We start from the raw sequence: 23,159 nt of genomic DNA on the forward strand, positions 1-23,159 counted from the left end.
TGGAGGCGTGTGAGCCTGGCCACAGGCAGTGCTCCTCGGTGGGGTGAGTCGTTTCTGCGTTCAGGTAAGCCACAGGAGGAGGAGGAGCCTGACCTGCTCAGGTGAGCTGTGGGCACAGCCAGGATGGAATCTGCAAACCCTGCATCTTTCCAACCTCTGAAGCTAAAAAGTGATCTGATTCTGTGAATTGGGTTGATTTTGTCAACAGTAAGGACTGACCGCTGCGCACGAGAACGCTCGAAGTTGAGAACTGGGTGGACCATCCACCGTCCCTGTGAGAAGGAACAGACCCGGGTTTCCTGCCCCTCCTCGGAGGCCTCATGAAACCTCGCAGCAGAGATTACGCAGAGCTGTGACAGCGTTCATCACTCATGCTTTGTCACTGAGGACAGTCTTGGCTTTATCAGGGGACTGCAGGTGGACCCGAAAGACATGAGTGAGAGGCCGGGTCACGACTCCCTAATCGATCGCACGGCGAGTCCGCCTCCCTCCTGTTCCCGGAGGCCCCGCTGCGTGGCTCGGGGCTGCCCCAGGCCCACTAAAAGGCGCAGCCAACTCTGCGTGCACGTGGCTCACATCCCTGGTGCACCCAGCTGGGGTACGGGAAACAGGTCCTCCCCGAGAGCCCAGGCCCAGAGGGAGCCAAGTGGATTCTCTGTTCCAGCTTTCTCCACTTGATAGTTTGTATGTGACCATCTCTTTGTTTCATGATTATCTTCTTTAAATCATAGAAAATTTCAGATTCAACAACAGTGAGAAAAGCATGGTAACCCCCATGTACACATCATGCAGCATTTTTTTTAAACAAAACCACCATACCTTGACTGTTACGAACCCAACTGTGTCCCACAAAACTCACATGTTCAAGCCCAACGTGACTGTATCTGGAGAGAGGTAATTAAAGCTAAATGAGGTCACGAGGGTGGGGTCCTGATCCAAAAGGGCTTCTGTCTTTGTAAGAAGAGGAAGAGACACCAGGGACCTCTCTCTCCTTTTCTTCAAGCACAGAGTGAGGCCACGAGAGGACCTGTGAGAAGGCGGCTGTCTGCAAGCCGGGAGGCGAGCCCTCACAGAACCCAAGCCGAAGCGGCCCCGGTGTGGCGCTTCGTTTCAGCAACCTGAGCAGGCTGGGACAGTGCCCGCTTCCAAAAAACAGCATTAATTCATTCCTATCACAAAATGACAACCTTCCAAGGGAGCTGACCAGTTCCGACTGGATTTGGTAGACCTTAGGAGTCATTTAAGACATCATGGAAGCTAAATTCACAAGTCCATCTGCTCTGCTGAGCTCCAGTAACTGCTGTGACTTTTCAAACAGGTGTTTGGTTTTTTTTGCATTAATCAGCTCTATAGTTCATGCACTTATAGACTTAACTTCCCATAGAATTTTTCTAATCAAATGAGAGATTGTCTTGATCTCCAGGTTTTCTTGAGCTTGCTGGTGTGTGTCCTTCTGATAGACGTGGTCATTGAACTGGCAACTTGGGCCAAGAGGTAGCAGGAGGTGAGGGGTCCACAGAGCGCCTGGGAGAGCTGCAAACTGGGGGTTAGCTGGGGCTTGGCTGAGAATTGGGTCTATCACGTAAGCCTTTACGAGCAGAGAAGCAAGAACATCACACAGAACTGAGGACGACTTTCCAGGACAGCACCCTTGAACACGGGACTCTCTGGTTCCCAATGCCTGTCCCTACCTGGCCGGGTTGGAGGACCCCCCTCAGAAAGAACCACAGGCCGGCTCCAGTCCCCGCCGCACACACCTGTGGGCGTCCTCGCCGTGAACTCGGGGTCGAAGTGGAAGGTGTCCTCCGGCCTGCCCACTGCCGGCTTGAAGGGCGGTTTGATCTCCTTCCTGTACAGCTTCTGTGGGGAGAGCGAGACAGGGCGCTGAGGGGCCGGCGGGTGGGAACGTGGGTGGGGACAATGTGCGTGCCATTTGCCACCCAGGTGTCACCACACAGTGTACTTCCTAGAGCTCTGGCGTGTTTAGGAACATATATACAATGTGATATATATTGTATATGACATAGAGTATGGCCACATACTCCATAAAGACATACAAAGCCATGGTTCAAGGGATAAGGGTTTGGGGACATCTGTGTATTCATTATTTTAGGGCAGTGGTGTTCATCCTTTTTGAGGGAGTGCAATTGTTTTCTTCAACTGAAGTCTGCCAGGGCAGCCACGCCTGGCCCCCGCCCCACCCCGGGGAGCAGCAGCAGGAACCCTGCAGCTTGGCACCATCCTCCCCACCCCAGCCGCCTTGGAGCCGGTGCCTGGGACCCTGCGACTCCGCGGGGACCCAGAACTGATCTGGGTCCTCCCTCACCCACACCCCAGAGTCTGTGCGGGTCCCTGGGGCACCCACTCTGGTTGTCACCAGACCCCCTGCTCAAGTCGCGTGACTGAGTCATGCTTCTGTGCTGCTTCACACGTTTGTGCGCTTTTAACAGGCCCGTGGGAGCTCCTGTCAGAGAACCGCCCACACCGGGGGTTGGGATTAATTTGGCTGGTCCTGCCTTCGACAAGATGCAGAGGCCACTCCCTCATGCCAGCTGTTCCAAGCCTCTGAGGCTCAGAAGGGCTCATTCTCTCGGGACAATTCCATTTAGGGAACAACACCGGGCTGGGCAGTGAGGTGGATGGTGCTGAGGTGTGGGTGGGAGGAAGGAGGCAGGGGCAGCCCAGAGCCTGCGATGCCAGCCAGGAGGTGGGCATCGGGAGAGGCAGGGCCCAGGGGGTGTCTGCCCAGGTGGATTTGGGAGCCGGGAGGGCTGGGTTCAGTCAGGTTGCCCTGCAAACAAGTAGGGGGTGATGTCAACCATGGCGGGGTGGGGGGGGTGGCAGCTGTGCACCTGGCAGTGACACCCCAGGGCTTGGAAACCAGGAGGAGGGTCTGGCTGAAACCAGTCAGCAAGGGTTTCCTCAGTCCTGCCTGATTAGGGGGCTCCCCAGGCGCTGGCTGGAAATGCCAAGCCCAGATCCTTTCTCGGAGCTCCTGCTTCACCAGTTCTGGAATCGGGGACCACGCTGGTCGGGTGAGTCTGGGAAACAGGCACAGTGATTTGTTGAAATCTGCTCTCAATCTCCCATCAACGTGGAAAAGCAGATTTTACCACCTGATTTTGCAGACAAGGAGACTGAGGCTAAGATTAGGTAAATTGTCCAGAGTCAAAAGAGACGAAGGGGCACATGGGAGGAGGGCCTGCGTCTCCAGACTCCTCCCGTCACAGATAGCCGTGAGTGGGGGTCAAGTGCCCGGGACGCACTGACCCGGGCCGCTGCACTCCCACTGGGGTTCGGCGCGGCGGCTGTGCGTGCACACGCGGGAGCTGGGGGTGCACCTGGGAACCATCAGAGGCGAAGAGAGGAGTTAATTCAGCCTCGAATTACTTGGTCGCTTCCTGCCCAGGGTGAAGAGATTTCATCAGGGGTAGGTGACTCTGCCAGCCCTCTCCAGAAATAGAAAGATGCTGCTTTCCGCGCTGACGCACCGGTAGGGGAGGAATAAACCTCCCTGATGCACGCACTTGTCACAGGAAACCTAATCAGCACGCGCAGCTCTGTGCCCTGATTAAATTGCTGGCTGTTCCTGAGACCAGTGTCCGCCCAGCCTGCCCTGCGGGGGTCACCCATCCTCCTTCTCCCAGAGACTCCCCTTCGGCGATATTTGAGCTGGTTATTACATAAATATGCGTCCTGATCAAGCAGAAGTCACATCCTCCTCCCACCCCCAGCCTGCCCCTGTCCTCCTCCACTGCCCAGAGGGGGAGGCGGGGCTAGAGGGCGGGAGGCAGGACCCGCCCCCACAGCCAGGACTCCTGCTTTTACTATGAGGGGGAATTTACTTGCACAGGAGATTTCTGCTAAAACACACGCTCACACCTGGTTGCTGGAGGCCGGGGGCTGGAGAGGGTGAACAGCAAAGGGGGTGGCAAGGTACAGAACCGCTGTCATAAAATCAGTAAGTCCTACAGCGCGGTGACTGGCTAGTGAGACCGCACGGCGTGTCTGAGAGCTGTGCGAGAGCAGCCCCTAAAAGCTCTCATCACAAGAGAAAACCTTTTATAGCTCTGTGCGGAGGTGGATTTTAACGAGCCTTATCGTGGAGTCACTTTACAGTACATGCAAGTAGCAAAGCATGACGTTGTCCACTGGAAACTGACACAATCACATCTCAACATACACACAATGGACACACAGAGAGCTGGCTGTCACTTCATCCAAATGGGAGATGTTTTGCCTCTGGGGCTGAAGGGCATCCATTTTGGTTCCTCTCCTCACCCCAATGCCCAGGCTGACTCTCCCCTCCACCCCACGGGGACCACGGGGACACCCAGGAGCAGGAGCCAGGGCCAGGCAGCCTCCACCTGCCTCCAGCTTCACAGCATCAGGTAAAAGAATCCCCTTACACCAGTACTTCTCCGCCAGGGGCGGCTCTGCCCTGTACGGGACACCTGGCAGCTCCTGGGGACATGTGGATTGTCACACCTGTGTGGCGTCCAGTGGGCAGAGGCCAGGGCTGCAGCTCACCGTCCTGCCAGGCCCAGGATGCCCCTGCAGCCTTGCTTCATCAACAGTATAACTTACACCAGCCTTGCTAGAAGCGGGGCAGGGATGCTAAGGTGCCTGGCACCTTCCTGGAACCCCTTCGCGTCCCCGTGGAAATCCGCCCGGCTCTGCCTGTTATCTGCCTCCGCCTTCCATCCCACAGAGGAAGAAACAGACCTTCCAGAATTCTAACTAACCTGGAAAGCACAAGTTCACCTCCAACTGGGTTGACTCACCGGCCACGTTCCTCACCCACCTTCCACGTGCCTTTCCTGGGGACAGGGAGGTGGTCCTGGTCCCTTGGGAGGAGACGCAGCTCCCCACTTCCACGTCCTCACCCTTAAGGAGAAGAGTTCATCGGAACCAGACTGTCCCCTACAGTGAGCTGCTGCGGACTTCATCTGGGTAGAGAGCATCGCCTCCTTTGAATGGAAGTCTCCAGTGATAAGTCAGGGAGTGACAAAGGACGTGGTGCCCGGGGGTCTCCACCCAGGACGGTGCACGGTGGGGCTTGGTCACACTTGCCCCTGGTCTGCCCTGTGCAGAGTCCCAGTTGCGGACGCCCACCAAGCTGGCCCCAGAAGCCAGCGGTCCCCTCTGCAGCGTGCACAGCCTCTGGCTTTTGGCGGCAGCTTGCGCAGGCACACACCTGCGTTTTCTCGCGCTTTCCCAACCGCCTCTGTGAGCTCGCGCGTCAGCTCGGGAGAGCCGGAGCGACCCCAGGACCCTGTGAGAAAGCTCTTAAGGCTTACAGGAGGGCAGCAGGAAGTGCCCTCGAAGACCCCTCTGCCCCCGTGACGCCGGTCCCTGCAGAGCTCACGCCTGTGACGTAACCTGCCCACGGGCAGCCCCAGAACAACACTCGCTCTGTCTCCCGAGGCTGCGGCTGCCTCGTCCTGGTTTCAAGCGGGCAGCAAAGAGCCGTGAAGGCCACCTGGGGCGTTTGGTCACCCTGCCCTTGGGATGCGCCCCTCGGTTGGCTGCAACCTTCAAGGCCTGTTGATGCCCTCCTGTCACTGGGTAAACATTCTGGAGGTGCCAGGACGTGTTGTTACACACGGTCCTTTCTTTCCCTGTGTCCAAACCTAGGACTGGGCCCGGGGTTTTAGGGAAGAAGGGGCCTTGTTTCCCATTCTGCAGTGCGCACTGCCGCGCACGGGGTCAAATGCAGCGCCAAAGGGCACAGGTGTGTCGCGGAGGACCTTGGGCCTGGCAGGGTGCATCGTAGCTCTGGCCCAGACCCCCTCTCCGAGTCTCTGGAACAATTCATCCCACACTGGTGGAAAGACAGTGGGGTCTCGTGACCAGATCTACCTGGCACCACTCTAAATGACGGCATTTGTCCCAGGATCTTAGGATGACACTGGCCACAGCAACGTCGGGACAGATCCCCCCTCACACACGGACAGGCCGGGAAGCTCTGAGCAGGTGCATTTGAATTCTATTTCTACCTAAAAGCCCTTCAGGTGATGAGGGAAGGACAGAGGGAGTAAAATAAAAATAGGACTGGATCATGGAGAGGAAACCGATTCCAGTTTGGGGTCACAGACCTAACATCTGTTTTCTGCAGGCACTTTGGCTCCTGGCATTTCAAAATTAACACGCTCCAATTAGGCAGAGGGCACAGTGAGAGCTGATTCCTGAAATAGCAATGCAGAGATGCTGCAGAGCAAGACACGGTGCGCTGACAGGATGGAAGGAGGAACAGGAAGAATGCAAATGATCCCAGCGTGCCACGGGCATGTCTGCTGGGTCTGGTCCGCGCAGAGCAGACTGCTCCCTCCCCAGGTGGCCCTGCTGTCGGTGGTGCCAACACAAGTTCTCTGGATGGACAAACCCCTGAGCCAAAGGCGATTAGTCTCTGAGCAGAGACACCTGTCGGCTCCCAGAAAAGGTGAGCTCTCCTGGTGTATTTGACATGGGAACAGATGGACAGACAGCTGCCCAAGCAGACACGGGCAGCGTGAGACACGGAGCAGCAGCTGACGGCTCCCGGGAACCCAACCCCTGGGGTCCCACCTCTGCACATGAACCCCACCGCAGGCCAGAGCCGCCGCTCTGCTCCTGCTGGTCCACGCAGCCTCAGGCTCCCCCAGGAATCTCTCCCACCTCCCAGGTGACAACAGATGACGTGCCTGCAAGGGCTTCCGGACGTAAGAACCACACAAGCGTAAGCTCCCCGCACTTGTGAAAGTCACTGCAGGCACGAGGCACAGTCACAGCGAGGGTCTGGCCTCGGAACCCGGATTCCCACGAGCGGGCCTGGCTGCCCCGACCGTCTCCCTCGGCCCGGCTCCTGGGGCCCGGGGTGGTTCACTGTTACGAAGCTTATTTTGGGTTTGTGCTGATTTTGTGTCCTCAACACTGCTCCCGCCACGGGGGAAATGTAAGCGCAGCTCACTCTCCCATCACCGTCGACAGACGCTTTCAGTCTGTAGTTCACTTGTCACTTTTCGTTTATCCAGTCGGCGGGTAGGGAGCGAGCTTTCGGGGAGCACGCCTCCCAGGCAGCTGTTAAGTGCTAGGCTCCGAGGGCAAGCTGCACGTCGGAGCAGGACAAGTGGGCAGCGACCCCCGCGTGCAGCGCCCACGGCCTCACTCTGCCCCAGCAGGGAGCCCACAGCCCCGGGGACAAGTGCTGGGTGATAGGTGTTTACTTTAAAAAGAACTCAAGAGCTTCTGCTGGCAGTTTTGGGGTCACAGAAGAAAGCAGAGGTGAAGTAACAGCCTCATGTTTTCCAGGCTGAGTCCTGGGGCCGGCCCTGGGGTAGATCATCATTCAGAGCGTTTGCCTGGCAGTGGGCACATTTGCAAATGACTCCACTGTGGCTTTCTAAGCGTCCAAAAATAGCGTGAGCACATCCAGACAAACCCACGGTTCAGGAACATCACCCGCCGGAGACCGCACACCCCTTTCTGAAGCCGGGGCCGGCCGCCTGTCGGGGTGCACGAGTGGGCCCGAGGTTGCACAGGACGCAGCAGCTCCCACGTGGCTGAGCGGCTCATGCCGGGCGTGGACGGGACCAGCGGAGATGGGGGACTGCTCAGTGCCCCTGGGAAGGGCCTGAGCGGCGGGCCTGAGGCTGTGGTCCCGAGAGGTCTCTGCTGGGACTCCCCCCTCTCCTCCCCGGCCCCTCAGCTTGTCCATTCTCCTCAGTCTCTGCAGTATCACCCTCCTCTGACGGGACACCCCCCCGCACACCTCTTCTGTGGCTGGACCACGGCACTCCTGCACAAAGTCACCCCTGGGCATGAAGCAGCTGGAGGACAGCTGTCTTTCAGTCGTCATGTCCGGGACACCGTGTTCACTTTGACATGGGTGACCGCCAAGGAGTCATTAAATAAATCAATTTGTACACTGGTGTGTGTCAGAGCTCCTCCCCCACTCACTCCCCGCCGCATCCAGAGCGAGGGATGCAAGAGAGCCTTCTGCTCCTCTGTCCCCGCCTCCGGTCACCCTTCGGCAAGTGTGGACAGTAGGTAAGCCCGTCTGGGTGAGTCAGAAGGGCCTCTCTCAAAAACCAAACCAGCGAACATTAAATGAAATGCTAAAAGCAACAAAACGAACTTCCCAGCCTTAATTCCGGCCCAATTGCTTTGACATCATGCAGAAATGCCACCTTCTTGGCCCAGAAATCCAGGGACTTTGCCCTGACCACACAGCCAGGGACCCACTCTGCACCAGAGCTGCCCTGACCGGCCGGCACCGCGGCCTGGCTCCTGTGACCGGGGAGAGGCCGGCTCCTGCTCAGAGCTCACTCACACCTGGGTTTTCTGGAACCCACGTCCATCCAGCCTGCAGTGTTCCAGGCCGCCATGCTGTCAAGGTTCCTGACTTGGCCCCCGCCCCCCACCGCCCCCCACGACAAGCCCCGTCCTCGCTGGCACCCGTCCTGGGTGAGGGACCCGTCTCCGCGGCTCCTGCCCGCAGCCTCCCTCAGGATCCCCTCCCGTGCTGGTCCTGCCCCAGCAAGGCCCGTCCTGGCAGAGCCGCTCCCCGTTCCCCAGGGCCCTGCTGGTTCCCTCTGTGCTGGGAGGGCTGGCCCGGAGACCCGGAGGGAGGGAGCAGAGCAGAGCCCCCCACGCGGCCGCCTCTGTGAAGGGTGCCCTTCACACCCGTCTGGGCACTCGGTCCCTCACTCACTCCCTCATCACTCACGCCGTCATCTGCTCACTCACCTGGGACTTTACAAGAGCCTCCCCCGTCCAGGCCCCATCCCAGGGACACATCTCTAAGCAAAATGGACAGACGCCTGACCTCCTGACGCTTTCACTCCAGCAGCCAGAGACAGGAAACAACACTCAGCATCGTAAATCAGCACATCACGTGGTGCTCAGGACGGGGACGGAGGACACGGGACACGGAGCAAGGCCGGGGCCGCAGGGGCGCTGGGTGCAGAGCTGCCGTTGTGGGGGCTAGCAGGACCGTCTGAGGTCTCAGTGAGAGGAGGGCATTTAAGAGAAGACTTGAGGGCGGGAGGGTGTAGCTCAGGGGTGGGGTGTGTGGTCAGCGCACACGAGGTCCTGGCTTCAACCCCCAGCCCCTCCATTAAAATAAATAGACAAATAAGCCTAATTACCTCCCCCACCAAAACAAACAAATAAACAAACAACAAACAGGAAGACTTGGGCAGTGCAGACGGAGCCGCGGAGCACCCGGAGAGGAGACTCCAGACAGCCCGGCCCCGAGGTGCACGGAGAGGCAGGGGTGGGGCATGCAGGGCGGGGGGCTCGGCTCCCCTGCCTCCTCTCCGGCCTTTCCACCCACTGCCCATTTTCCTCCATGGGGGTGGCATCCTCCATGTGACCCCAGGCACACTCCTTTGTTGATTGTCTCTTTCTCCCAACCAGATGCTAAGCGCCTGACCTCAAGCCGCCTGTCACGTCCACTGCTCCGTCCCCATGCCCTGGGAGGGCCTGGAGCTCAGCGAGTAACAGCTGAGGGCGAGGCAGCCGCCCTGAGCGCCTGTGGGTGGGAGCGGGGCTGTCACACCAGCAGTCCTGGCCTTCCTCCACTCCTACCTCTGAAACGGAGTCTAACTTAGTGAAAGTTCTATGATCAGAACTCAAACTAGGCTTTAAAAATCCCCACACTCTCCCAGTTTGATGCTTCCTAGGGTTCATGTAGAAAGCCAGGGGGAGCGAGGCTGGAAGCTTGGTGAACTGCTGGTTTTATCCTGCATTTGTGTTAAAATGTCCCCAGAGGGAAGGTCTGGGGCAGGGGTGGGGCCGTCCACCCACCAGAGCCCGGGTGCCCCAGCCCCCAGGGAGGGGCTGGCAAACGTGGACACCGTCCTCTGTAGTATAAAGGACACTTTCATTTTGTAACATCCTGTTGAAACCCTCCGAGCTCAATTTGTTGGCTCAGGAAGAGAAGACCCCGGATGTAACAGCCTTTGTGCCCACCTATCGGGTGGGCCTGCAGGGCTTGATGTCAGAGGAGGCCCGCCTTGCTCCGGACAAGGAGCAGCCCCAGCCTTCGGGCCGCGTGTCCTGGGGCCCCACGGTTGGCCGGAGTGTCCGGAGCTGCCCGCGCTGCCCCCTCCCCTCAGAGCCGGCACCAGAGGTCAGGGAGAAGGGAGATTTGGGAACTTCTGAGCCAGCGTCCAGCTGCATCCTGGCCGGCAGCTGGGGGAACTGGACGTGGGGTCCTCCCGGGGGGCAGCTGCAGTCCAGCTCCGACACCCTGGTGCTGTGATTCACATGACCCCGCCCAGACTCTGCCCAGGGCCCTGAGCTCTTCCCGTCAGGCCCGCCTTCTGGACATGCGAGCTCCTCCCTGCACTGCCCAGTCCTCTCGGGACTCCTACATCAGCTTAACCACCACCCCGCCTCCGTATGGGATCACGCTGGACATCTGACCATGGTCTGACCACCCTGCCCGCCTCAGCGAGAATCCTGGTGGGTCGGTTTAGCCGAAACCCTCTCGCCCTGGTGTTTTCTTGGTCATTTTCCATCTGCCCCCGGCCTGCCCCGCCCCCTTGCCTGCTGTCTTCAGATCTGAGCCTCCTCTCTCAACCCCACAGTGGCCCCCACCCCATCGTGATGGCCCCTGAATGGAGTCTTCCGTCCGTCTGTAACAAGTGTCACAGAACGCTTTGTCTTTTGCGGTCTGGATACCATTTTTCTGTAACAACTTCCAGGGGAGTGTTACTTGTGCTGGCATGATCCTGATCAGAGCCAGACCCGGTACAGACCCTGGGCTGCCCACAGGCCCCAAACCAGGCGCTCTGTGCAGCCTCTTGCTGGGCCCAGGGAGGCCTCTGCTCCATCTTCAGGGAGCTGGGAGTGGCTGTGGCTGCAGGCTGCTGGTCTCTAAGGGCAAAGTGTGCACAGGATTTCAGGCTGAGGGCCACAGGGTAGGGGCTGGTGGGACCTGCCTGTGCCTGGGAAGTGCCTGCGTGATCAGAACCCCTGAGGATTGCCTGCCCCTTCCTGGGTGCTGGGGCACCTGGGCTCTGGTGGGTGGATGGCCCCACCCCCGCCCCAGGTCTTCCCTCTGGGAACATTTTAACAGAAATGCCCCTCCGGTGACAGGTCTACATTCACCTCTGGTTTGCACCAAGCCACTGCCGGGTCCCCGCCCCGCCTCCCTGTGGTCCCTGCGACTTACATTCCAGTCTATGGTGATGAAGAAAGGGTGTCGCTTGATCTCCTCCACGCCGTCAATGCCAGCACCTGTCGGGACCAGGGCAGAGACAGTGTCAGAGAACGTTCCTGGTGGGCGAAGGCCGGTGTTCTCGCCGAGGCGCTCTGGCTCCGCAGGGAGAGGGGCTGGGGCAGCTGTGGGGCCAGTCCTGCGGCTCTCCAGTGGGAAGGAGCCCGCAGCTGCCACCGCTCCTGCCTGCCACCCCCCACCACCGGCCTCGCAGCCCGAAGGGGCCAGCGGTCAGCCCTGCAGGGCGCGAGGTGGGAGAGAAGGGTCTTTATTCTGAGGACCTGTGATCTTATGATATAGTAAGAAATAAATATTTTGGCCTTTGAAACTCCTGGTCAGAGCTCCTGAATTCTACATGGTAAGAGTGACACAGTATCTTGTCATGTTTGGCTTCTGTCACCGGCTCCTGAAGCAGCTCCAGGGGTGAGAGACGCGACTTCTGTTATTCGTAATAAGCTCCTTTCCAGCACAGATCAATTAGATAAATTCCTGAATTTACTTTAATGCGGTGACTTGTGGAAGGCCCTGAAGATGGGAACCAATCTCACATGAAGGTTGGAGCTCTCACCCACCTCTGATCCCGGTGGGGGTGGTAGGAGAGGGGCTGGAGTGTGGGTCCAATCACCAACGGCCGAGGATGTAACCACTCACACGCACATGATGGGACCTCCAATGACACCTGCACCACCGGGCTAGGGGAGCTTCTGGGCTGGTGGATGCCTGGGAGGGTGGGCCACCCTCAGCCCCAGAGGGACAGAAGCGGCTGCACCCGGGACCCTTCTGGACCTCGCACCCCCTCCTCTGGCTGTTTGTCTTTGGAAATATCCTTTGTAATAAATCGGTAATAAAAAGTCACTAAAGGGCTTTCCTGAGTTCTGTGATCTGATCCAGACAATTATCAAACCCGAGGAGGGGGTTTGGGGAACCCCAGATTCGCAGCTGGTCTGCACCTAGGACTCGGGACTGGCGTCTGGGGAGGGGGGTCTGGTGGGAGTGACCCTGATAGCACGGGGTCTGAGATAACTGTGTGGTCAATGCTGGAAATGAACGGAATTCTAGGACACCCACACTTATTCTCTGTAATATGAGCGTTTAAGGACTTTCATTCTCATCACTTGTAGAGATCTTCCTGAGCGTCCTTCTCTGAAGCCCCATATCAGATTTCTACGCTTTGGCTGGGGGGTAATTCTGCATCCAACAGGAACTACCTTCTGTCTGTGCAGGGGAGCTCGGAGCACCTCTGTAAAACACAGGGCTGTTAACACTTTTTAAAGGTTTTTTAAAACATTAATTTTATTTTTAGGGTTTTTTGGGGGGGTAGTTAGCTTTATTTATTTATTTTGTTGTTGGAGGTGACCCCAGGGCCTTGGCATGCTGAGCACGCCCTCCAGCACTGAGCTGCACCTCCAGTCTGTAACTATCCAGGATTTGAACTCTAAGTCTGTTTTTCTTTTTTAAACTTCTTAATCACTTATAGATTATCTACACATTCTTTTTACAGTTTTAATGTATTTCCTGGCAGCTTGAAATTTCATTTAATTTCATGTTTAAAATCTTTGCTTGTCTCCCGGGACACTGCCGGCTGAGGTCGGGGCTCCAGCAGCGTCCCCAGGCTGGCTTGGGGCTGTCAGCTCCAAGCGAGAGGCTCGGGGCACTGGCTGGTCCTGGCCAAGCCATCAAAGGCCGGCCCTTTGTGAGAGGTCACAGCAGTGCCAGTGGGAGCCAGGATGAGATGCCTGGAGCCCAGGGTGGACTGTGTTTGAAGTCAGATCGGTAAAGCGCACCTTTTGGAGGTCAACTCTGGAGGGTTAGACAGAAACAGGAAAAACAGAAGCGCTCAGCTGGGGCTCAGCTCTGCCCACGGGGTTCCCTGAGAGCCTGGGCTGCGCGGGTTTCCCGCCCCCGCGCATCCAGTCTCACTCCTTCCTAACCTCCACCGCCTGCTCTCAGGACGGCCCAAGACTTTCCAGAGAAGCTGCAGCTGCCCACAGGGACGAGCCAGACATCCCGCCGAGGGTCGTCCTCTAATTCACGGCCCCAGTGTCAGAGTGATCGATTGAGAACCAAGTTTTCGAAGGGGCCCCACCTGGGGGACTCGCAGCCCCCGGGCGGGCGGTCAGCCGGCACTGCCTCCCCGCCTCCCTCCCCTCGGCCACGTGGAGCTCACACTGCTCCCGGCGCCCTTCTTCACCCCCCACTTTGCGCGTGATGCTTCTTGGGCCTGGGACCCCCACCTTGCACCGCTCCCTCCCCGCACCGCACAGGCTTTGAGACCCAGGGGACCCCTAGGCAGCCCTGTGGGGCGGCCCCTCCTGACAGCAGCAGGGCCTGGGGGTCACCTGCCTCTCCCAGGAATAGCTCACACTGCATAATAAACAAGGGTGTGACCCAAATAACTCAGTCTTCCAGCAGCCAGGCCTCCACAAACACCACCGTGGAAGTAACACAGGTTGGACTCCATTCTGACAAGCATGAAAGTGTAAAATCTCACCATTCTCCACACAGAAAACACCCCTGCCCCCTCCCTGGCCCCCATCCACCGGCTGCTGGCCTCGGCGAGGCCTGGCCTGGCTGGGTGCTGCCCCACCCCGCCACCCCGCTGCTCCTCCAGCACCACCCCACCCCGCCTCTGCCCCAGCCCAGCCTCCGCCTCCTGCCCAGGTGGAGGGAACTCATTCTGCTGGTTCCTCAGGCTTGCCAGTCCTCAGGGGAGAGGCAGGGGGATTTCTGCCTGAGATTCCCGGCCTCTTCCCCCACGACTGGTTTCCCGGGCAGACTATGGTGGCATCACCGACCTGAGTGTCACCAGCCCCTGCCACGGGTGCCCTAGGCACTTTCCTCAACCGTGGACACCTGCAGCCAGTGGCAGGCTGAGACTCAGGGTGAAGACACTGTATCTTCAGGGGATGAAGAGGTGGACACGCCAGCTCCAGACTCCTCAGCCATGGCGCCCGGGGCAGCTGATCCGGGCGAGGGCCTGTCTCATCACCTGTCAAGCGTGTGCCATCAGCCAGGTGCTTCTCTGTAGTTTCTTCTGGCTGTGGATTTCTATGGACACCCTCTTGGAGATGCTGTGGGCTGAACCGTGTTCCCCCAAATTCATATGGTGCACTCCCAACCCCAGAACCTCAGAGTGGGGCCTCATTTGGATCAAGGCCATCACAGGAGTAATGAGTGGGGATGAGGTCGTGCTGGAGGAGGGGGCACCCCTCACCCCGCATGACTGGCATCTTCACAGGGAGCAGGAATCTGGATGAGCACAGCAGGGAGAAGGCTGGGGGAGGCAAAGGCTGAGATGGGGTGAGGCTTCTGCAGGCACAGGGAGCACGTCCTCGCTCACAGACGCGTAAGGACTCAGCCCGCCACGCCCTGGCCTCCGACTCCCACCTCCAGACGGGGAGACAGCACCTCTCTGCTGTGTAAGCCGCCAGGTCTGCGGGGCTTTGTGATGGCGAAGCAAGAAACTCGGGCAGCCAAGGACCGTCCCACCTTTCCCCGGCGTCTGCTGGAGTGGAAGTACCTGTGCCCGCCCTGAACTGTAAGCTCCTGGGTGCTTTCTTTTCACCCCTCAGGATTTGCAGCTGACTGCTTTATCCGCTCACATTCAGCAACTGGGTCTGGGGAACTGAGAGGCGAGTGTGGAGCAGGCCTGGGGTCTGGGAAGTTTGCTGCCTGAGGGGAGAGCCAGGAGGGTGATGCGGGCAGTTGCCAGGCAACCGCGACATCAGGACCAGCCCCCAGGAGCATGGCCCAGGGCGCGAGCGCCTGAGGGCCCAGCGGGTTAAGCCTCAGGAGACAGAGATCTGGTCCGACTTGAAGGTACTGTGTTCAGACCACAGGTCTGTGTGGGGACCTCTGCTTGGGTGAGGCCTTCTGATAATGATAACTCCCCACGTGGCCAGGGGACTTCTGGGGGCGTAAGAATAAGGCTCAAGGCAGTCAGAAGCAGGAAGAAGTTCCAGCCTTCTAATCCAGTGGCCTGTGTAAACCAAGATTAATCCACTCAACGTAATTTCCACCTTAGGGCTAAAGATTTCCAGGCAATTAAATTTAGTAGCTGACCTGGGTCAAGTTGGGAGAGTAATAATTCTGGCTGTAATTTCTTTTTTATGCTGAGCCTGGACATCTTATGATATGAAATACTCCTGCGGGAGGGCCCACGACTCCTGCAAAGCTTTCCGGTGATTCACTTTGGAGGTTATGTGACGGGCCGTTATCCATGCTTCTGTGGGTTCCACTGGGCGAGTATCTTTTAACTGCTGGTTCGCTATACACCTAATGAGATAAACCCATCTTTCTCTCTCATCACTTATGCCAGCTAAATAATCCAACAACCTTTGGGGTCGGAGAACTTCGATTTCTGTGATGTTAAATTCTAAGACAAAACAGATTTAGAAAATTATTGTCTTCTTCCAGAACAAGGGGAGACCAATCCAGCTCCACCCTTCCCATCTTAGTCACCCGGGTCACTACGCGAATCCTTCCCACCAAACGCCATGATATTTGAAAGAAAAGAGGGATTCTCCAGACGAAAGCCTGCAACTGATGAGTCGGACTTGTTCGTTCTACTGTGTGTTTCAATGGATACACCCGCCGAAACCTTCATTTCTCCTTTCTGATTCCAGCTTCCTCCCCGAGGGAGGTCAGGCAGGTGAGGCCACACGTGGGCACGGTCTGAGAGGGGACTGATCCCGAGTGGAGCGGTGCCCTGCTGCCCTGGGAGGCAGGTGCTTCGCACGGATGCTCACACATGTGCTCACAGAATACGCGTCTGGATCCTATTCCAGCACTCAGTGGCAAGGCAGAGACTGGACAGATTTTCACAACAGAAACTTGGTATTGAAGGAAAAGTTTCGGCCACAGTTACTGGTGGCAGGCTGTGTGCAGAATCCTCCGAGGGTAACAGATCAGAGGGCCCCCTTCTCTGAAGACGGCTCTCCGCCGTCCTGCTCCCGGCACGAGCTCAGGGCCCGGCCAGGCGCTCTCACGCGTTTCCACCTCGTCATGCAGGGCTTTGCAGGGAGAGTCAGACAGTCCCTTTCTCACTCATTCTTCCTTCCGCAACGATCTCGGGAGATGGTTTAACAAGACCTGCTGAAACGCAGCCCTTGGGGTGACGGTTTTCTTTACAGTAACCGTGCCTCTGCTAACTTTCTCTTCCTGTCCCACAACCAAGTGGCAGAGAAAGGAAAGGGTCCAATTAATGGGAAGCAACGTGGCCAAGAGGTCCAGCACCGTCCCCAGCCCGCAGGTCTTTGGCACCGATTATTTGTGCTTTTTCATGCATTTACTTGTCAGCCACATGATAGCGTTTCATATGTGTCAGACGTGGCTCCAGCTCATTACATCTTTCTAACAATCCTATGGAGGTGGTGCAGCCATCACTCTCGGTTCACAGGTATGGAAACCAGGCACAGAGAGGTGCAGCCACCTGCTCAACGTTGCACAGCAAGTAACCGTGTAGGGGGCGAGGGGCGATGGGGTGCTGGCGTTCCGGCCCCCTTCGCGCTGTCCCTCTGCCTGCTGCTGCCACTTGGGCGCTCCCTTCTGGTTCATGTTGGCGCTCCCTCCACCTTCCGACAGGCCCCTCGGCCCCTTGGCTTGAGATCTGTCTTCCACGTCACTTTGTTACTCCACTGCGTGTGTGCTCCTCTGGTTAACCGCAGTCTCTTTTACCATCCAAGAGGCCCCTTGAGAACGAGGGCTATAATTTGGCTCCACTGTTTCCCCAGAACCAGAGCCTGGAAAGTACGGCCCCATGGAGGTGTGTGTATTTCCATGTCTTGGCTACTGTACGTGCTTTAAATACTCTGATAGACGTTTCAGATGACATACGGAAAGGTGGGGCGAGAGTGCGCCCTGCGAGCGGCACCTCTGCCCTCACACCCCAGGCCACTGGGTGCCTCCCCGCGCGGGCCGCCGTGCTGGACTGGGAGCGTCAGCGGCCGGAGCTCTCCCACGGCTAGGAGGACGGCATAGCCACGGTGAAGAACAGTAAGGTGCCGCCTCAAACAATTAAAACCAGAATTACCACAAGCTCCAGCAGTTCCACTGCTGGCATTCAAGGTCCTGAAGAGAGATCTGCACACACGTGTTCAGAGCAGCGTCACTTACAATAGCCGAAAGGTGGGAGCAACCCAAATGTCCACGGATGGTTGATGGGTGAGCAAAACGCGGTGTGCCCGCTCAGTGCAACAGCGCCAGCCCTAGAAGCAGGGACACTCTGACGTGCGCTACAACATGATGCATCTTGCGGACACTATGCTAAGTGAGACCAGCCTGTCTCAAAAACCCAAATATCATGTGATTCCACTCACATGAGGCACCAAGAGACGTCAGGCCCAGAGACAGAAGGTGGAATGGAGGGTGCCAGGGCCAGGGAACTGACAGTGGGGAGCTCCTGTTCAGTGGGGACAGAGCTTCAGTTTTGCAAGACGAAAAGAGCTCTGCGGCTGGAAGGTGTTCACGGCTGCACAGAATGTGAGCGGACAACATGAGGGAGATGCACGCTTACAAAATGGTCACGATCATGAACTTTCCGCTCTCTGTATTTCACCACAACTGAAACAGAACAAGGAGATAAACTATCACAAAAAGTGGCACAGGCCCCGGCTGGTGGGGAAGCCTGAGGACGAGGATGGGAGAATAGAAGAGCCGCCCGGGGCAGCCTCTGCGACACAGGGGGCTCTTCCGCTAAGAACCCAGCCCTCGCTCGTGTCACGCTCGGGTCTGACAAATACAACGTTTTACTCCTTAAGATCGTGGTTTTTACACAATTCATTCAATCCAACTGCAGTGAGATTTCAGGGAGTTCTCTGTAGGCTAAGGAAGGAAAACCATCTCCTCAGCCCAAACTAAAGTGAGAAAGAGTTGAGTTGCTACCCACAGAGAGTTCACTTCTCAAGTTTAACAGGCCAAGCAAAATGGCTTCTTTTGTTGGAAATACAAGCAGAGAGCTACAGAGAATTTTCCTGAAAAGGTTTTCCAATTTCTAAGACTTAGGAAAGCTGAACGTGGCCTTTGTTGCTGCAAAGATTAGACGCAGATAAACCATAAATGCTCAGCCCTAATGTGTGGCCTTTAACCTGGACACGGATGTCTGACACTGGTCCAGAATCGAGCCAAAGCCTGCTCTGCCCCGAGTGGGCGGGCCTCACAGCTGGCTCCAGGGGGAAGGCCTGCCTCAACTTCCTCGAGGGGACCGTAGACGCGCCTCTGCACACGGGGATCCCAGGCCTCCCTCTGCGCGGACAGAGCGCAGCCACAGCCTCTGCTCCCTCCTGCTGCTCGGGCTGTCGCGGCTTCCCGCAGGAAGTTTGGTGCCAGCTCTCAGGGCCCAGCCCCAAGTCTGCCCCGACTAGTTACATGGGTGAGTTTCAAGACGCAGTGTCATCCACGATTTTTCAGAGACACTGCTCTCTCCTCGCAAACGTCACAGCGCTCGGAGGCGGAGGCTTTGTCCCCGGAAATAGGACGAGGTCTGGGGGGGGGGATGGGGGGGTTGTGGTTATGCTCCCCTTGGATCTGGAGGGCGGAAGTCATTTTGTAAGTAATTTATGTATTTTTTGTTTCAGAAAACCAGTCTGGAAGTCTGGCAAGAGAGCTACCACACTAATCTTATGGTAGCCCTGTGGTATCACAGTGCCTCCGTGAGGAAATGGGAAGGAACAGTGTGCCCCTCAGGCTGACCCCACAGAGGAGGGAAGAGGTGCCAGTCACTGGAGGAGGAAGAAAAACAAAATCAGAAACGTGAACTTCACTTCACGGACTTCCTCCAGGTTCAAAGAGTGAAACCTCTCTTCAGCAGGGAAGGAGGCGACCGAGGCTCGGAGAGGAAGGCGGGGGAGACAGCCCCACACCCTGTCTTATATTAGACACCAAGAGGTGAGGGCGGAGCCACGCTCCAGAAGCCCATCCCAGAGTAGTCAAACTGGGGGGGGGGGCTGTTCTTAACTAGTTACCTCCCCAAGGTGGCCGGTCAGCCTTGAGACCCTTGGTATGGGGCCCCACTACTCCCTCGATTGCCTAAAAAGCAGGCACTCCTGAAAACCCGATGGACGCAGTGCCCAAGCCTGCACGGTCGGCCCGCTGACCACGGGGAGCAGGAGGAGGGCTCTGATGGGGCAGGTCCGTAGGACGTGTGATGAGCTGAGCCGGAGTCCAAAGGGTTTAGGGTAAGGACTTGTTTTTCATGGTGTTTCAAGGAACAGCTACTATTTTTAAAATTCGAGTATTTAGTGGGGCCTCTGTGTGATTCAGGAGCTTAGTGTCAAGATAAAGCAAACAGAACTGCTGTCTCCATGGAGCTCCTGGTTATTAACTGCCTCCGAAGCCGACCCTGCTGGCTGGCTAATAAAGCCACCACTGCCAGCCCTCCTTGCCTCTCACTCCAAGGACCAATACGCATCTTCCCACCTTCCTTTTAGCTAGAAGTGCCACGTGATGGTTTCTATCCAGCAAGAAATCTAGGTAAGTCCCCGCTTCGCTTTCCTGATAAAAGGACAGATGCAGCTGGCCTCATCCATGCTCTCCCTTCAACGTGAATGTGATGCCTGGGGCCACAGCAGTCGTTTTGTGATCACAAGGCACCATGCACGAAGATGAAAGGCAGTGCACTAAGGACGGTAAACTAGGCAGACAGACTGGGCTCTTGACAGCGACTGTCCAGCTGCTCGGCCAGTGCTTCCCACCCTCTACTGCAACATGGCTTGTTAATGTGAAGAAAATAAACTGCAGTTTAAAAAAATTAAATTTGTTGGGTTAAACAATTTAAAATTATTTAAGTGTTCTGTACCTTGCAGCTAAAAGCAATTCTTATGGATACACCGTTTTCATAAGTGAATCTAATGTTTCTCCTTTTATCTACTTTGAAGTATTATGAGGATTTAAATGAGATAATTTTATGAGTGCAGAATTCCCTGCGTGTCATTGTCATCATCACCATCCTCACCCCGGGAGGGACCAGGGGCTCAGGAAGAGAAATGACTTATTCACCTGGTTTGTTAAAAACCCGATCGGCAGAGGGGCGTGAGAGGCGGTCTTCCTGCCTCCCCCAGCGCCCGCCTCTTAGCACTGCGGGGGGAGAGACCACACCTAAGCCAGATGGGGGCACAGGGCACAGGACGGAGTCACAGAATCGGAATAACGGTGCACCGGCTAATTGATCCGAAGTAACTGTTGGGACCAAACGTTAAAAGACTGATGACACCAATGGAAGCTGTAGACCGGGTGTCAGCAGTTCTGACAGGTGTGGAAATGATGTGCAGAGCAGTTTATGGCCTATTGGATGGTCCACAGCTCCGCCAGCCAGACTTTGAGGCAGGCGTGTTCTGAAACGGGTTAAGATCTGCTCCATGTATGTACATGCATGGCTGGGACATGATGCTGTACACCAGAAACTGATACACTGCAACTGACTATACCAAGGTTAAAAAAAAAAAAAAAGATCTGCTGAGCTGAATGGCAAGCTGACCTTGGACTGGGAGGGCTTATTTCAGCGTCTCTCTTGCACTGATGGAGACATTAATGAAAGGTAATCAATTAAAGCAGGATCCAGATCTGAACTGGGCGACCAATTTCAATCTTTGTGTGACATTCAGAGACAAATTAGAGGGAGTGGCGAGGCGTAGACATAATCGCAGGACATGTTTACTGTTTGAGTCTACGCCTCAAATGTGCTCCTGAGAGGAGAGATGCTCGTCCACGTCCTGGGAAAGCTCAGAGCTGAGTCTGGGTGTCTGCACCTCCGGAGGCCCGGGCCAGGCCACACTGGATCTGATCAAACTGCAGTGAGGCAGCAGTCTCAGGGCCAATGGTGCCCGTGCCCGTTGCCGCCTGTCCCCGTAAGCTCCTCGGGCTGAGGTCTCCCATCGCCCCATGACCCCACCCTCAGGTGAGCCTTTGCTGCTCTCTGGAAACGTGCTTGTTTACGGAGACACAGGTTTAAATGAGGGCAGCGGCAGGCCGAGTCCTGAAGGAAGGGTGTGGGGTGCGAGCATCTCCTAGCACCGAGGTCCTGGCCTTGCCTGGGCTGGGCCACGCGAAGGAGGGGCACGGATGATCCTCGGCAGGGGCCTGCGGTCCCATCTGGGGCTCTGCCGAGGGGTCCCAGTAACAGCGAAGTGAAGGAAGCTGTTCAGCCTCAAGGTTCCTCCGAATCACAAATCCAGCTCACATCATGGCGTCAGCCCACTCGCAAGTGTCGCCCCCACCCCGGACCTCGGGGCTCCCGGCCTCCGCGCTGCCCTCTGGAAGGTGGGAGGGCCTCGCCTTCCCCTCCCTGCAGGGAAGCTGTCTCTGCGCTCAGGGCCAGGCCCTACGGCTCTCTTTAGGGCAGCCGGGCAGCCCAGGAAGCTCGTGCTGTGACCAGGCTGGCGAGTTTTCATCAAACTCCCTCCACAAAAGTCATTTTCACCGACACTGCCACGAGTCCTGTGCGGGGCTGGGGCGTTCGGGGCTGGGGCCCACGTGGGTCTCTCCGGGGCGCTTGCGGGGACCTGCTCTGGGGTGAAATGGGTGCAGGTCCCAGCCTGGGATGCGCTCAGACTCTGCAGCAACTCACACAGAGCCCGGCGTCTCCTCCCAGGGCCTCAGGGCAGGGGTCTCACCAGGGGGCTTGCCCCCAGGGGCAGGTCTGGGGCAGTTGCAGCTGCTGCAGCTCCGGGAGGGAGGTGCCGCTGGCCTCTGGGGGTGGAGACCAGAAAGAACCGCCCCGCCAGGACGGCAGAGGCGCCACAGGGAGGGCCCCGCCACGGCCAGTCCCATCACACAGCTGGCCCGCAGGCCTGGTAAGGATGCAACATGGTCTATTTATAAAGTTTCCTTCTTGACTGACATCTACCTGTCTCCAGGTCTTGGCTAACAGGTCAACAGGCATTTCCTACACACATAACCTACGTGCCGGCAGAGATTTTCCTGTTGGAGAGACTTTAGAAGTAAAATTTTTTGGTAAGAGGGTGTATACAATTTAAAATTTTATTGGGTTTTGCCAAAGTCCCAAAAACGTTGCACCGACTTGCTCTCAGTGACAGTGGCTGGGCAGGCCCGCACCTGTACGGTCCTGGGCGGTCCCGATCGCTACGGTATCTGCCACCATTGTGGCAGAAAAAAGGTGCCTTGTGGTTTCAGCTGTGTTTCCAGCCCCTCATGGGGGCGGGGGGGTTTTCCCCTGCGGGGACCCTACCCGACCTCTGGTGAGTTCACGTCCTCACTTCCTGCTCCTGACCACCCTCCACACGGAAACACCAGGGGCAGTGACGGCTTCTTCCCCGGGTTGTGGGAGGAAAGAACATGAGCAGGTGGACAAAGATCTCAGTGGATGCGTCACTTGCGGGGGGGAGGGGTTTGAAGATCCAGTTGCGCCGGCAGGAGGACTGCCGCTGAAGGGAGCCTACCGGAAACCTTGTCGTAAAGGATTATTCTGAAAGCGAGTTAGTACTTAGTGAACAGTCAGGTCGATCCCAACTGTAACGCATGCTGAGGCTGCTCAGCTGAAGCGGGGTTCAACTAAAAGCAGCATCTCAGTGGTTCTGTCCCTAGCTCATGGAGTTCCAGAAGTGCACGCCACCATTCTGTGTGAAAACAGTGACTTCTGGCACACCGCACAGTCCGGCGACACGCGATGAAATTTCCGCCCCGCTCTCCATGGATGCAGAGACGCACGCGGCCAGACAAGAGCTGAGTCTGGGCGGCTGGGCGGCTGGGGGGCTCGGGGGTTGGGGGTCTTACCCAGTCGGTTGCAGGGGTTCCGTTTGAAGAGGGCTCTCAGCAGGCTCTGGGCCTCCGTGCTGAGGAACTGCGGCATGCCCAGCTTGGCTCTGTAAAACACAGTCGCATGTCAGGGGAGGAAGGCGAGCCCCAAAGGGCCCAGGGTTTCTTGGGAGCCGTGTGCTCCTGGCGTCCCAGACAAGCCAAGTCCAGTCGACGTGACGCAGAGCGGCTGTGTACAGCAGCC

The 23,159-nt window shown here is 57.2% G+C and overlaps 1 protein-coding gene and 1 long non-coding RNA gene across 6 annotated transcripts in view; one reads left to right on the forward strand and one right to left on the reverse strand.

Annotated features, from left to right (window-relative positions):
• RPS6KA2 (ribosomal protein S6 kinase A2) overlaps positions 1-23,159 on the reverse strand; it is a 324,439-nt gene that overhangs the window by 24,325 nt on the left and 276,955 nt on the right. For all 5 annotated transcript variants that reach the window (XM_072966197.1, XM_072966193.1, XM_072966196.1 and 2 more), the window contains 3 exons: positions 22,934-23,022; positions 11,162-11,226; positions 1,758-1,860 (listed from right to left, as the gene is read on the reverse strand). In XM_072966197.1, coding sequence (XP_072822298.1) covers positions 1,758-1,860; positions 11,162-11,226; positions 22,934-23,022 — 257 coding nt within the window. The remainder of the gene's footprint in view (positions 1-1,757; positions 1,861-11,161; positions 11,227-22,933; positions 23,023-23,159) is intronic.
• LOC140697940 (uncharacterized) lies at positions 14,947-19,907 on the forward strand. The gene is made up of 4 exons (XR_012075323.1): positions 14,947-15,025; positions 15,623-15,857; positions 18,781-19,090; positions 19,633-19,907. It is a non-coding gene; the product is annotated as an uncharacterized lncRNA (long non-coding RNA).

This window comes from Vicugna pacos, chromosome 8 (genome assembly GCF_048564905.1).
Source record: "Vicugna pacos chromosome 8, VicPac4, whole genome shotgun sequence".
NCBI lineage: Eukaryota > Metazoa > Chordata > Mammalia > Artiodactyla > Camelidae > Vicugna > Vicugna pacos.